This window comes from Schistocerca americana, chromosome 2 (assembly GCF_021461395.2).
Source record: "Schistocerca americana isolate TAMUIC-IGC-003095 chromosome 2, iqSchAmer2.1, whole genome shotgun sequence".
Classification (NCBI taxonomy): Eukaryota; Metazoa; Arthropoda; class Insecta; order Orthoptera; family Acrididae; genus Schistocerca; species Schistocerca americana.
This window is the reverse complement of record NC_060120.1, coordinates 430,250,338-430,266,513: the sequence shown is the minus strand read 5'-3', so window position 1 is coordinate 430,266,513 and position 16,176 is coordinate 430,250,338. Positions and strand designations below refer to the sequence as shown.

Below are 16,176 nucleotides of genomic sequence, written 5' to 3'. Positions count from 1 at the left end.
TGCCTGTTGTGATTTGCAAAAACCCGTGCACTTGCAATCTGGTAAGGTACCCGGAACTACTTTGCACCTCGATGTTTCAAGCTGCAGACATAGAGGTAGGCCCCATTTGGCAGTTATCCTGCATACTGGTGAGAAATTGCTAATGTAGTGAGAATGAATAGTGTAGGTGCAAATTTTTTGAATACTACAGAAATTACACTTGCACTACAAAAATGAAAGTTTGAGCGGGATTTTAACCACTGCCTCATACATGTTCGTCTTACAGAGTTCGAATGCTAACCACATGAACTCTAGCATGCAGCACCTACATGTGGATACATTAGTTACATAATAAATGCCTAAAACTTCTCTTGCAATTTTCTCGGAATTGCCAGAGTAGTGCACTTTACTACTTGCATATTATTTTGTTTTTATGGCCTACTAAATATGTACAAATTTTGAAGTAAATCTATGATCTCAATGTCATGGTCTTCCCTTATTAGCAAGGCTTGGGAACCAGCACTGGGTTTAATGAAGAAGACACTCAGCAAACAAAACGATATGGCGATCAGGGCGCACAGAGACCCTACATCAACGCAGATGCCAAAGCCAGTGTCTCCGTGACCACTGACACAGGGCTGCAGGTGCAAACCATGGATGGAGCAGCTTGTGGGGGCAGGGGTTATTAGTCAGCTGCACACCCTCAGAAGCTTAGTTTGTCTGTACACCTGATGATGGCATCAAAATTACACTTGTGCTACAAAAATGAAGGTTTAAGCGGCAGTCAAACCATTGCCCCATACATGTTCATCTTACAAAGCTGAATTCTAACTGCTTGACCACTCTAGCATGCTGCCCCTACACGTAGATACATTAGTTACATAATAAATGCCTAAAACTTCTATTGCAATTTTCTCGGAATAGCCTGAGTAGTGCACCTTACTACTTCCAAATTATTTTGTTTAATGGTCTACTAAAGGTGTACAAATTTGAAGTATATCTGTGATCCCAACATCATGGCCTCCCCTTGTTAGCAAGGCTTGGGAACAGGAACTGGATTTAATTAAGAAGACACGCAGCAAACAAAATGATCTGGTGACCAGGGCGCACAGAGAACTTACATCAATGCCGTAATAGACGATAATGCTAGTGTCTCCATGACCGCTGACACAGGGCTGTGGGCACCGACCACGACAGGCAGAGCAGCTTGTGTGGGCAGAGGATATTAGTTGGTCGCGTGTCCTCAGGAGCTCAGTTCATCAGTGCACCTGATGATATCATATTTGATTGCCGAAATATTGTGCCCGTTGGATCATTATGGAATCCTGAAGGTCTTCCTGAATGTGGAGAGTCATTAATGTCAAAATGATCATCTCTAAAACCAGAAAACCATTTGCTTGCTGTGCTGGGTCCAGTAGCATTATCCCCGTACATAGCACAAGTGTTTCTTGTTGTATCCATAGCTGTCACCCCTCTATTTAACTCAAACAGAAGGAGAAGTTAGAAATGTTCCAATTTCTCCACTTGACACTCCATTTTCTAGTGTCCACAGTTCTACTCATGATCTCCAAATGAGAAAATGACAATATGTCAACTCAAATAGCAACAGTGAACTACAAATAAAAAATGACAGACAATAAATAAACCACAGCAACCAGAATAGCAACATGCACAACGTAAACGCTACAAACTTATACACCAGCCTAATACATTACAGGAAATAATAGATCCTGAATCTTTTTGAATCAAACAAAAACAAAGATTTTTAGAGGTGGCCTCTGGAGATTTACTGAATAACTCTTGACATTAATGCTGAGGAACACTGTAGCTCTGTTGGGATGAAAATCACTCCAATAAAACTGCTCTCTCGGTGTACACACATGCCACCGATGCCTCATGGTCAACACAACGTGAGGTTGAATGGAGTACAGGAACCACACTGCATTAGGGAACTAGACATGTCCATGTGCAAGTCAAAAGTCAGTGACCAGAAATAAGAAGAGTCTGAATCAATGTCCAGTAAATAGCCAAGTATCACAAGGTTGTTGTAAATATGTTAGCCGGAAAGCATGTAGTATGCCTCAGCAAGCTGAGACAAGTGTGGCCAAGACAGTCTCCAGCAATCTTTAAATCTGCAGTTGTGTTTGTCCATGTGATTTGGGCTGGCAGACGTATCACACCTTGCTGCACATAGTGAGCTCAGTAGACTTAAGCTAAATTATAAATACTGAATAATTGATACATCGAGAGGGTTTAAAAAAAAACAACATGAAACCTACAATTGTCAACATGTTTTTATTATAATGGAAAGACAAAACAGGAAACTTGAAAATGTATCTCAAATCTACATGTACAGAAGTGTGAAGGTGTCCACTTTCTGGAACAGGTAATGTCCAGTAACTAAGTTCACAACCTGATGTAGAATAAATGTCTCATAGTTCTTCTTAACAAGTCCATATGTACCAAGCCATCTTTCGAGTCACTTCCAGTAGGTCCACTTACTGGCGGTGATACCAACCACTAATGACTGCCATAGGCAGTAGTTTGTTGACTTCTCAGTGTAGACCAACTGTGGACTGATCATGCATGAACTCACTGTGAACTGACTGTAGAGGCCTACATTCAATCTATGTGATTGGCTGCCATTGGCCAGGATGATGAGCTTCTTGCTCATTGGCTCTCCATGTAACATGATGTCATCCAACAGGTGATCGGTGTTTACAGAAATCATGGCAAAGGAGTTCCATCAGCTGTGGTGACCTCTTGAGGCAGCTGTCACTGTCAGATTTGCCGAACAGCCACCTCTGCTGATTATGCAGTCATTGACACCACATCATACGAAAGGATGTTATCTGGAGGACAAAACAGACTGTGCAATAATCAAGATTTGTGCATGATAATTCTCCTCAAAAATGCCACATCAAATAAGTCCTTTCCCTCTAACTCTGTACATGCTCTTGTAACAATGACTACAGCTCCACTAATTTAATGGTCTCATCACATAACTGCACAAAAACTGGCAGGCCAGATGGAGCGCTGGCAGAGCACTGCTGTACCTCAGGAGGGGAGTCAGGAGAACCAGGAGCATCGTCACAGTGGAGCATAGGCCCAGATGAAGCTGGTAATTGAAATAAAGCGTGTAGTAAATCATTATTACCAAAAGTCCTACATCAGTAACAAAAATCTCACTCCCTGAGTCTAAAATAATGGGAGCTGTTATATGGTTTAGTGAGCCATCAACTTTAGGCTTAAAATACTCTTTCAGTATATATTCTTTCTCCTCTGCTGAGGATTGCTTCTTATTTTCATCAAACCTAATGAATATACTAATGCTTGTTTGTGGCTCATCTATATATGCTTCTGGAGACTGAACCACTACCCAGAAACCTAAGGGTTTTCCTCTTTGTCATTACCTCTACTGTAAAGTGTGTTATCTGGGTTGTCTCTTATGTATGGTATTCCTCCACCATGTCCTTAATTGAAGTATTCATTCCTACTGTTTGTTCTTGTGTCAGTTTGTTGGTTGTTATCATTCATATTTCATTTATTGACGTTATTATTTTGCCATCTGAAAGATAACTGTTATACTATATCTATTTGCTATAAGTACTGTATTAATGATGACACTTTTGCCCAATCATTTCCTACAAGCTTATCTTTGACTCTCCAAGGTAATTTACTAATGATTATCTCTACTAAATGTTCCTCCCAAATTGCTTTATTTAGGTGCCAGCCTACAAATTCTCTATATCATTTCCAATTGCCACTTTTGTATGGTTTGAACCAAATAATTCCAATTTAAACTTCTTTTGAGCACCCTCACTTCAATACCTGGACTTAAGCACTATCTCAAAACTGTGATATGTTGTGAAATCCTGTAGCTGTAACATTCTCCACTGAGCTATATCACCATGCATATGACTTAACACAAATCTTATTTTATCATAATTGTGCATGTGTCAAGCAACATGCCTTTGAATGACTTTAGAGATAATACTGGGTGTATGTGTCTAGATAGTATAAACTTGGGAAATTTGTGTTTGATCCTTTGTTTAATGTGGTATTAAAATTGTCACTGCTAGTAGGTTGTATTATGTTTCCATCTAATAGATGTACAAATTCTTTTCTGATTTCATTTTTGGCGTATTCTATGTATAAACTATTAGGAAGTGTGGCTTCTTTTAGAGTACACTTAAGAGTGTTATTATTATGTAATATGGACTTTGCATCTAAGAGTATTGTGTTGATTGATGATGACTTATTACTTTGTAGTTCTCTCTCAGACTCTACTTTCTCTAATCATGGTTCCATTTTGTTAATAATTATCAAAAGAACATCTGTATTTTTATTCATACACTTTTGTAAACTATTCTTGGTTTGTAATGACTATTTCTCTAAAGCTTCAGTTCTTGTTTTTCATTTACCCTGTTCAGATTTAACAATGTGTACATGTTCTACTTTACTATCTAGCTTTACTTCTACCTTTTCAATATGTTTATCCATTTCTTCCATGTAACTAAGACCTATATGTAATTATGTGAAGATGGTATCTGTTCTTTCGGACATGTCCGATGCACACACATTGCCTGAACTCTTACGGGACTCGGTAAGATTGTCTGCTGCAAATAATGAGTGTTGAGGGCAGGGGCACTACGAATGTAGTGTGTGGACATTAAGTTGGGAATGTTGGTCTCACTGGGAGAGTGCAAGGGATAAATCCCTGCAGTCGCACTATCCTCTGTGCCCTTGGTGGCTCAGATGGATACAGCGTCTGACATGTAAGCAGGAGAGCCTGGGTTCGAGTCCTGGTAGGGTCACACATTTTCAACTGTCCCCGTTGATGTATATCAATGTCTGTTGGCAGCTTAGGGTCTTGATTTAGTTATCATTTCATTCTATATGTAATTGTTTCTCTGACCTGTGCATCCAACCATTTACTTGAGGGATGAAAATACTTATTGCCATTATTTCAATAAAAACAGTATTGATCACATTGAAATTGTTTATTTTCTTTGATGATCAGCTTTGATGTCTTATAGCATTATCATCAGGCCACATTTACGACAGCAGGAAATGGTGGCATGGAGCAGGCTGTTCTAGAGAGGTGTGAAGAACACTGATGACAATCCTGTAAGATATCAAAACTGGTTACAAAATGAAATGAGTAGCTTACATGTGAGCAAGACTGTTTTGAAATAATTTTATTATAGTTTCATAGACCATTGCTATTCCATGGAAAATGATCCAAAAAATACTTGACCATACTGGATTCCAAGTACCTAACATAGTTTCAATTTGTAGAAGGTTTTTATTCGTAACACCAAAGTTGTGTCCTATTTGAACAAATCTACTATTAGTGTTGGCCAATAAATTCTTCCATTGACATATTGTCAAAGCCATGTTTGCAGTCTAATCAATTCTTCATTAAAATAGTGAAAAATAAATAAATATGCTGAAATACGTGCATATATTAGTACCATCATTATTGATGTTATGCATGTTTGTATTATTTATGACATAGCACTGACTCTTCTGTAAGGGGCTTGGTTATTTCTCCAAGTATTTTTGTTTGATCCATTCAGATTAGAATTTGTCTTGATGATAAGCAATTGCAAATGACTTGATTATAATAGCTGTCTTAAAATTTCTATCTCATGCACAAAGGTCAATAGTTCTGTAACAACATCATCACAACACTTCACTTTGTAAATTAAATTTTGTTTGCACCCAGCAGATAGTACTGCTATTGGCAGGTGTTTGCTGTGTAGTGGTGTCATAAGCAGTAGCTCTTGTCACGGTGTGTAGGCTGGTGGCAGCTAACTGGGTCATATCAATTGTAGTTCTCACAGCATTCACAGCTGTATGTGGGTTGAACTACTACCACTGGTGGTGTAATGTGTTGGCCACAGTTATCTTAGCGGTCGTCATTGCATGTTCGTATTGCCTCACAGCAAGTCATTACACTGCAACTGTGTTGCCTGTTGTCAACTTGTGCTTGCTGTCATAATGCAAACTGTGTTGCCTCATAGTGATGTTGATTATGTTATGCTAGTGTGTACTACTAATTACAAGCACTAGCTCTTCTATAATGTGCTTGGTTATTTCTTCAAATATTTTTGTTTGAGATACTTGGATTACTATCTAATGATCCCTGTTCTTTTTCATGTTCTACTTCCTTCCATAAACTGCACTTGCTGTGACATGATTATCATCAGCTGCTCTGCTCCGATGCTGCCTGTAGCCCAACAAATACCTCAAACAGAATGTGCACAAAGCCAAACTGAGAAAAATGTCATATTCAGTATACAACTAAAACATGAGTTTACAAAACAACATTAAAGAATACAAGAGCAATGCTGTAGCTTGATAATGTTTACTCATTCATTCGCACATATTTTAAAGTTTCTGTAGTCTCTAAATTTCTGCACCCTTTCAAAGTGTTCAACAAATTCAAAAGCAAGCAAGAGGCCCAAGAAATTTTAATCTTAGATAAAGTTAGGAAGTTGTCTGAAATCATCTATTCAGTTACTCTCAGTTTCTGTACTGGTATCAGAACTGAAGAATGCAGAGAGACGGTTGAAATACTGAATTTGGTCCCCAGAGATTGTTTCACCATGGAAGATTGTAATACGATTCCTGCTTTGACAGATGATGAAATGGAAGATATTGAGATAAGTAATTGTTAATTAGAATGCCATTAAAACTGCTAAATAGTGGAAAGGAATGTAGACTGCACAAGGTATGTGAGAGACTCTACAGAGATTATGTGAAAGAACTTGCTCGCCTTTGACCACTAGTTTACTGTAGATCTTTGGAGCAACAAATATTAATTAATAAATTGAAAAAGTGCTATTTATACTCATGACAGAGGCATATAATTATAGGCTAATTTTGCTGGCGTCAATCTGTTTTAGAATTGTGGAATATGCTGTATGTTCACCCATTAAAACGTTTATGGAGAGCAAAAACTTTCTCTGTAAAAATCAAGTTGGATTTCACAAACAGAGATCTTGTGAAAACTCAGCTCACTCTGTACATTCATGAGAGCCACAGCACTGTAGATGATGGACCTCATGTTGATGTCATATTCCTTGACTTCAGGAATGCATTCCAGTCAAGTTTGACACAGTTGTTTAGTGAACAAAATACAGGTATTGGATGACATTTTTATTAGATTCAGGACTGCCTTGCAGAAGGAACTCAACACATTATTATTAATGGAACAAAATTGGCAGATTTCAAGGAGTACCCCAAGAGAGTGGTTTGATGCTGCTCTCCATGATGGTCTATACTGTGCAGGCCCCTTCACTTCTGAATATCTACTGCTAACAACCTACATTCATTTGAACCTGCTTACTGTATTCAGGCCTTGGTCTCCCATTACAATTATTAACCCCTCCCCCCCCCCCCCCCCCTCCCCTGCCCCAACCTCTCCATTCTGTGAAGCCTCAGGATGTGGCCTATCAACCTCTCTCTTCTTACAGTCAAATTGTGCCATAATTTTTTTTTTCCACCAACTGATTCTGTACGTCTTTTGGTATTTGATTTACCCCCCTAATTTTCAGCATTTTTCTATAGCACCTTATTTCAAAAGCATCTGTCTTCTTATTATCTGAATTGCTGTCATACACATATCACTTCCATACAAAGCTACACTTCAGACAAAAACCACTGGAAAAGACTTCCTCACATTTAAATTTATATTAAATGTTAACAAATTCCTCTTTTCCAGAAAAACATGTGGCGACCATCGTCTGCCAGCAATTGCTGCCTGCCAGGTGCAGAGTAAATTGTCTTTGGACTTGGGATTCTTTGGAAGGGGTGTGCTTTTGGCTCTAGCGGAGATTGAGTTATTATGGTCTGTAATGTTTTTCCTGTGTCTGGTGTAATTTAATGAGCCGTAATAAAAGTGCCTGATCATAAGAAGTTGGGAGTTTTCTGTGGACAGTTAGTTGCTATAGCTAGAAAATCCACAAACTTCTCCTGCGAGTGCCAATCAGCATTTTACACCTTCCCTACTTCAGCCATCTTCAGTTATTGTGTTGCAAAAATAACAAAACTCATCTACCTTTAGTGTTTTATTCCCTAAGTCCCACTGCTTTGCCGGATTTACTTCAGTTTCATTCCATTGCACTCATTTTACTTTTGTTGGTGTTCATGTCATAACCTCTTTTCAAAATACTTTCCATCCCTTTCAACTGCTCTTCCAAGTCCACATTTGCTATTTCTGACAGAATTTCAATGCCATCGGCAAACATTAGTTTTTATTTTTTCTCCCTGAATTTTAAATTCCCTTACCAAATATCTTCTTGCTTTCCTTTGCTGCTTGATCAATGTACAAATTGAATAACACTGGGAATAGACTACTCACTCTGCCTTCCTTTCATGTCCTTTGACTCTTGTAACTGCAGACTGGCTACTGTATAGGTTGTAGATAACTTTTCACTCTCTCTATTTTGTCCCCGCATCCTTCAGAATTTTAAAGAATGTACTCTAGACAACACTGAAATCTACAAATGCTATGAATATAATTTTGTCTATTTTCAACCAATATTTTGAGATCAGTCATAGGGTTGGGTCAATATTGCTTTGCAAGTTTGTGCATTTCTTCAGAAGCCATACTGATCTTCCCCAAGTTTTACTTCTACCAGTCTTTTTCCATTCTTCTGTAAATAATTTGTGTCAATGTTTTGTTACCATAACTTGTTAAACTTCAGTAGAATTTGCACTGTCAGCACTTGTACTCTTCGAAAATGGCACTATTACATTCTTCTTGAAGTCTGATAGTATTTTTCCTGTCCCATAAATTTTGTACCACATGTGGAATAGTTTTGTCATGGCCGTCTCTTCCAAGGATCTCAATATTTCTGCAGCTGTGTCATCTACTCAAGGGGTCTTGTTTCAGTTTAGGTCTTTTACATAATGGTCTCTCAAATTCTTCTTGTAAGTTTCATGTCTTCCATCTTATCTTCATTTACTTTCTCTTTCTGTTTCTGAATAGAAAATCTGTGTATATTAATGAATGGATTCATAGGCCAGACGTAGACATTGTCAATTGCTGATGTGAATATCTTTGGGAATATCTTATATCTTTCTTCCTTGGAATAGTCTGGATGGGATTTGTGTGTGTGTGTGTGTGTGTGTGTGTGTGTGTGTGTGTGAGGGGGTGGGGGGTGCATGCAGGGAGTCATTTATTAATTTTATTACTGAATACAGTACTTCACTTCATATTGATGGCTACCTGCTGAAGACACGTGCCAGATCACATCAAATCCAAGGCAGGGAGTCATTTATTAATTTTATTACTGAATACAGTACTTCACTTCATATTGATGGCTACCAAGAGGACATGATGGGACTTTGAATAGTGTTGTTGTTATTATTATTATTATTATTATTATTATTATTATTATTATTAGTAGTAGTAGTAGTAGTAGTAGAAGAAGAAGAAGAAGAAGAAGACTGATTTGATCTGTCTCTACATGTAACAACTGGCAAAACTCAAAACTCAATGTCCTCAGGAAATTTTACAATTGTAGTTTCCCCTTGCTGTCACCTGTACCACAGTATCAAACTGACAGATAATTTTGACTAAGGTGCAAAGGGCAGATCACTCAGTTGTTCAGAATGTTGTCTCTGTAACTGTTGAGAGGGATACTGCTCATCTACAGGAATCATAATTATGTCAGTCTTTCACCTCCACAGGTAAACCCCTGAAATCACCTATGGTTTGACTATCTATATCACTTAGTCTCCCCACATTAATGTGGTCTATAGTTTGATAAAAACTATAGTTTGAGAGGGTGATTATATCACAGAGATTAAGTTGTAGCAAATTCACATTTATTCTGCATTTAGTGAAAAAAACTTCATATTATAATGCAGATATACTGCTTTCATTAAGAGCTGCATTTATAATGTAAACTGTTCACATTTTTATGACTAAGTAGTTACAGCTACAAACCCAAGTTCCATAATACATAACATAAAACATATGACAGGTAGAGGAAAGAGCAACACAATTTCAACAAAAACAATACACAGCACTTGCTTCTGCTGCACTACCTACAGATCATTTCCAACACAAGAAATAAACTGTTATTCATATATGAGCTCCAGAAAGTGCAGCATTACTTTATTTCTCTAGAGATGCATTACAAAAATGTTGAGAATCCCCTCTCCTCGAGGTTCTGGAGGGAGAGAAATTGTCATTATCTCTCCCGTGGAGGCTCAGAGTCATGCATTTCAGATCCTCTACTGTTCCCCCGTAATCAAAGATATGTTCAACAAAATCTTTAGCTATTATACAGATAGTCATTTCCACTAGTCTTTTCTTTTACTCGTTCTGAAACATTATGAAATTACACTGTAACTGTCTAGATGTATTTATTTAATTCCATAAACTGTTAGATGATTTTCTAGTAAACATAATCCACATACTGATATTCCACTTGTTTTTTCATTTCCACATTCATGTCCAAGCTTCAGTATTTTGATTTGGTTGTCGCTATTGGAACTAACTACTATATTAATTCTGCACTTTTGTCTTTACAAATATTTAACTCAAGAAATGTCATAGTTTTGGTGAGATTGGATGCTTCTGAGACTTAGCCACAAGCAGTTTTTACCAGAAGCATTCAGATGTAGATTATGTCCTGTAGGAAGCAACTAACGGAGGCCTTATGTATCATTCATCCTGATGTGTGGATATCTCTGACAGATGTGTGATATTTGGTGAGACACAACATACATTAATATTATTCATGATTCCTCCCAAAAGGTGGTGGTATAACGAATTTATTAAACTGAAATAGTATTATACTCATTTTGATTGCCAAGACTTGAATATTTTATTAATTCTCTTAACATGGTTGATGTTACAAGTGGCACTTTCTTACAAAGACCTTTCAGGTCTCATTAACTTTTTTTTACATTTCATTTTCATTTGCTTTTATTAATTGGAGCCTTGAAGCAGTTCTTAGCTGCCATCAGAAACTTTATGATATAAAAAACAAATCCAAAGTTTCATGGTGGTACAAAATTTTCCAGACTTCTTGTTGTGTCATGTGGTTTCAAGTGCACAAACTTCTTGAAGGTTTTTAGCACCTGTTGTCATGTGGTAAGAATGCCTTGTTTGAGAACAGTTACCCTCACATATTCATATTAATGGCTGTGACATTACTGGCTGTTTACTGTATCCATTTTATGGAAATGTCTTCAGCACATAAGGCAACATATGTGTCTCGTGCTGTAAACATGCCCCAAGTACTGAACAATCCATGAAAATACATAATACAATATGCAGATGTCTCCAGCAATAGAAAAACAACTTAAGAAACCAACAAAAATGTTCTAGCAATGAACAGAGTGAGACACCTGCCCTTTATGCACTCTTACTGATTGAGAACAACTTAGGCAAAAGCTTGTGGATTTTAAGCTGTCTTTCATATCTGGGGGTACAAGAACAGTTTATTTATCATAAGGAGTTCTCAGTACCATCCCATGTCTCCATGTATTTGGGGTGTGATATCATGTACCCCCCTCCCTCATCTTGACTTTCTTAGTAGAGAAGCAGAAAGTACAAGACACTCTTGCATTCTGTTGGTTGGTGTGGTACTGCTAGTTTACGAACAGTTCAGCATAAAGCATAATCTTACATGTTGTTCTCACAGATATCATGGCCTGTTGACTTTTCAAGCATTTGAGAAGAATATCACTAATAATGACCATTTCCCTTCCTTTTTTTGCAGGTACGCTAAGATGTGGTACAAGGGAGTCAGCTTCACATCAGAAAAATGTGCTCTAGTTTATCTAGTGGATTCTGGTGGTACAAGAAGTACAGCTGATAACTTCTTGCAAATGACCCAGGACTTTTCTGTGTCAGTATTTTATACAGGATCACGTCACGGGCCAAACTGTTCACAAGAAGTAATTTCAGTTTTGCAAAATGGTCAATATTGGATGACAGATGATCTCACACAAAACTGGATTATTAATGGAATTCGCATATCTCAGACACGGGATGGTCTGGTCAGGTAAATATCATCGTTACATCTAAAAGTTAATGAAAATGACATTTTTGTTGTCACTACTTTTAAAAAAAATTATAATTCCTGGACTCAATATTTATTTTGAAATAATGGTTCTCTACAATCAGGGCTCAGCTTTCCATAACTATGTATTTTTGAATAAGTTGCTTCTGTGTATATTGTACAGGAGAGAGACAACTCCAAATTGAAACCCGGAATTGCACTTCTGTTAGGCGCAAGTACAGTCCAACTAGAAATGAGCGGGAATTGCCTGAAGCCAACCTGACTCTGCACATCATGTATTTTTCCTTCTGTGGAACCAGTCAGCTAGGCTGAGAGGGTGGCACGAGTAGTGGGCAAACTCGCCGTCACCTAAAAACTGCGTCCCACGCACAGTAGTATCCACAGAGAGGACACTCCATTCATGTGAAAACAACACAGATAGTGGCAGTTCCTGATCATAAGCTTGCTCTAGTGGGCATAGGAGTGGGCGCCAGGGGTTGCTATTCACAGTGGGAGGGCCCATCATAGGTCCACTGACCAGTCACCGCCCACTTCAAGCTCGGCAGCCCTCAGTCAGTCAGGTACTGGCCCGCCCTGGTGCTGATTGTTCCATTGGGTGTATGGAACACTTAGCACTGCTTGAAGTCATCACCATGCTATTGACAACCGCTGCTACAAAAATAAAAAATAAAATAAAAAGTAAAGATATTTCATTAAGCATCATGGAACATGGAACATCCACACTATGCTGCAAGGCTTCCTGGACACCACCAGAAGCTCACAAGAGCTATGCAAAATGGGAGCTATCGACTTAGAGCTAGTCAGACTCAATAACACTATAACAGCACTGCAGGAAACCAGGCTGCCAGAAGAAGGCTCAATACAGGGAAAAAACTACACTTTTTTCCGCAAGGGCAAAGATATTGCTAGCCCCAGACAGCACGGAATCGATTTTGCTGTCTGCAGTGACTTGTTGTGTTGTACTAAAAATCCAGTTGGGATCTCAGAATGCATTATGACTCTGCATTTCACAACAAATAGTGGACCAATGATGCTCACATCTGTATATGCACCAACAATTACCTCAGTTGCAGATGCCAAGGATCAGTTTTATGAACAACTTAGCTATGTGGTACAGAGAGTGCACTCTGGGGACTGTCTTAGCATTCTTGGTGATTTCAATGCTCGTATTGGTAGTGATTTTGCCGCTTGGCCTGACTGCCTAGGCAAGCAAACATGGTGTGGGCAAGATGAATGAAAATGGCTATGGTTGCTTGAATTCTGTACAAAGTATCAGTTGTGAGTCACCAATACATACGTTGAAGGCAAACCGAATCACAAGGTTTCCTGGATGCACCCCCACCCAAAACGTTGGCACCAATTAGATCTTATTCTAACTAAAAGGAAAGATCTGCATTACTTTCTTCATACATGTTCTTTCCTTAGTGCAGACTGACACTGCTAGGGACAAAAGTGTGTTTCATGACTAAAAAGTTTCACTCTGCCAGAACACCTTGCAAAACAAAAATCAATCCTTGCCAAACAAGAAACACTGCCACAGTAGAAGTATTTAGTGACAAGATATGAAAAGAGGTGGATCCCTGAGACTCAGCCATTACTATTTCTGAAGACTGGCAGAACATAAAATTGCTTCTTACCGTTACATCTGGAAATGTGTTCAGTAAACTGGAAGCAAAATCCCAGGATGGGTTCATCTAGAACCTAGATGTCCCGAAATCTCTCCCCGAGGCTAAGCATCAGGCCACTGGCATCTGGCAAAAAACCCATGCAATTCTACACGCAGGGAGCTAAGCAAAGCAGAGGCAGCTGTTCAACACACTGCCCACAACTGCATCAATTCCTATTGGGAGCAACTTTGCACTGGCACACAGGAATGTTTCAATGCTGGCAACATTGGTGGTTTGTACTCTGGCATCAAATGGGCCATTGGACCCATTCCACAGAAGAGCATACCACGCAAGGATATAGATTGAAAAGTCATCACAGATTGAAATTGTCAATTGCACTGTTGGGTAGAACATTACTCAAGCCCCTACGCACATCCCATCAACATTAGTCCAAATGCAATGGATGACATTCCTCAGATGACACCTTACCATGACTTGTATGTCAAGCCTACTATGGAGGAGCTTCAAAGAGCAATTGCACAGTTTAAATATGGGAACTGTCCTGGCAAAGATAACACCTCCACAGAAATTGTAAAACTAAAGCCAGTTTTTCCGCTGCTTTTCTACCTCTTAATGAAATGTTGGGCTGAGGGTACAACAGATATGCCCATGTGGTGTTAGGCAGACTTCAGAAGTTTGCTGAGCGCATGTACCCTCAGGAACAATGAGGGTTTCATCCCCAACTATCTACAGTTGATTTGATCTCCACACTCCAGTAAATTCAGGAAAAGTGCTGTGAGCAGAAAACCCCTCTGTTCATTGCCTTTATCGACCTAAACAAGGCTTTCAACACAGTCAGGAGAGAAGGATTGTATGCAGTACTTTTGAAGACAGGGTGTCCTCCAAAGCTCTTGAAGATAATCATGGCTTTTCACCAAGATATGGAAGGTGCTGTGGTCTTCGACAGAATCACATCTGACCCATTTGCTGTGAAAAGAGGGGTTCATCAAGGCTGCATATTGGCACTCACTCTGTTAAATATATTTTTCTTAGCATTCCTCAAAGTTGCTTTTGGCGAAACTAACCTTGGCAGTCATTTGTACACCAGAGCTGATGGGAAGCTCTAAAACATTTCTCTATACTCAGATCCAAGTGCTCCTGAGAAGACTTGCTTGTAAATAGCCTTTTAATCGCTGATGATGCTGCATTTGTAGCGCGCACTCGAGACAATCTGCAAGACCTTGTGGATAAATTCTCTACTGCATGCATGCTCTTCTCCATGTCTATAAACATAAAGAAGATGGTTGTCATGCCGGCCGCGGTGGCCATGCGGTTCTGGCGCTGCAGTCCGGAACCAATGGACTGCTACGGTCGCAGGTTCGAATCCTGCCTCGGGCATGGGTGTGTGTGATGTCCTTAGGTTAGTTAGGTTTAAGTATTTCTAAGTTCTAGGGGACTTATGACCTAAGATGTTGAGTCCCATAGTGCTCAGAGCCATTTTTTTAGATGGTTGTCATGGCACAAGGAGACACAGATATGCCTGTTATCAAACTGGATGGCTCCTTGTTGAAGGTAGTCGATAAATTCTGCTATCTTGGTCCAATAATGACAGAAGATTGTGAGATAAATGTACAATTAGGAAAGGCTGGCAGCACTTTCGGAATGTTCTGCACATGAGCATCCGACAACAAACATCTTACATTGTCAACAAAAATACTTGTATATCAATCATGTGAGCTGAGTACTTCCTGCATGGAGATGAGACTTGGACATCGTATGTGAAACAGGAACAAGAGCTCAACGCCTTCCACCTACGGTACTTACGGAGCATCTTGGGAATATCATGGAAGGATCATGTTACAAATTATATGGTTCTGAAAACTGCAGAACAACAGAGTATCACTGCCCTGCTCAAGCAATGTCACCTGAGGTGGTTAGGATATCTGCATCGTATGGACCACTCTTGTGTGCCGGTGCACATTACTCAGTGAAATAGCAGGAGCAAAGAGACCTTGTGGAAGACCTTCACTATGCTTTAGGGATTGCGTCAAGTGTGATATGTGTGCTTTTAATATTGGCAGTGACAAGTGGGAGCAACTCGCTGATGATGGCAGCAAATGGAGAAACTGACTGCAGTTGAAAGCAAGATGCACAATGAAGTATGGCTTAACAACTTAGCTGCAAAACGATTGCGCAGACATGAGCTTATGACTAACCTTCCTGCTGGAGTGATTCATATTTGCCTCGCTTGTGGGCGCCAAGTTGGCTGTTGCATCAGACTTCTGAACCACCAGCGAAAATGTCTCTAGGATGCCACTTGACTCTTTCGACAGGAAAGGCCATTATATATAGTCATTATTTTCTTCATTTAAATCTTTAACTTAACTTTTAAAGGAAGCTTGTATAACCAGTTGAAACATAGATTAAAGGCTATTATGTCTTAGCTGTGGCATGAGGCAGTTACAGAAAAAAAAGAAAAAACACCAAATATTCTATAAAGCGAAGAACAGTAAGTCATAAGTTAATACAAAATGTAA

At 39.1% G+C, this 16,176-nt stretch overlaps 1 protein-coding gene across 1 annotated transcript in view; it reads left to right on the top strand.

The window, feature by feature from the left end:
* Positions 1 to 16,176, top strand: part of LOC124594071 — a 44,655-nt gene that overhangs the window by 24,142 nt on the left and 4,337 nt on the right. The window contains exon 4 of the mRNA XM_047132421.1: positions 11,730 to 12,014. Coding sequence (XP_046988377.1) covers positions 11,730 to 12,014 — 285 coding nt within the window. The remainder of the gene's footprint in view (positions 1 to 11,729; positions 12,015 to 16,176) is intronic.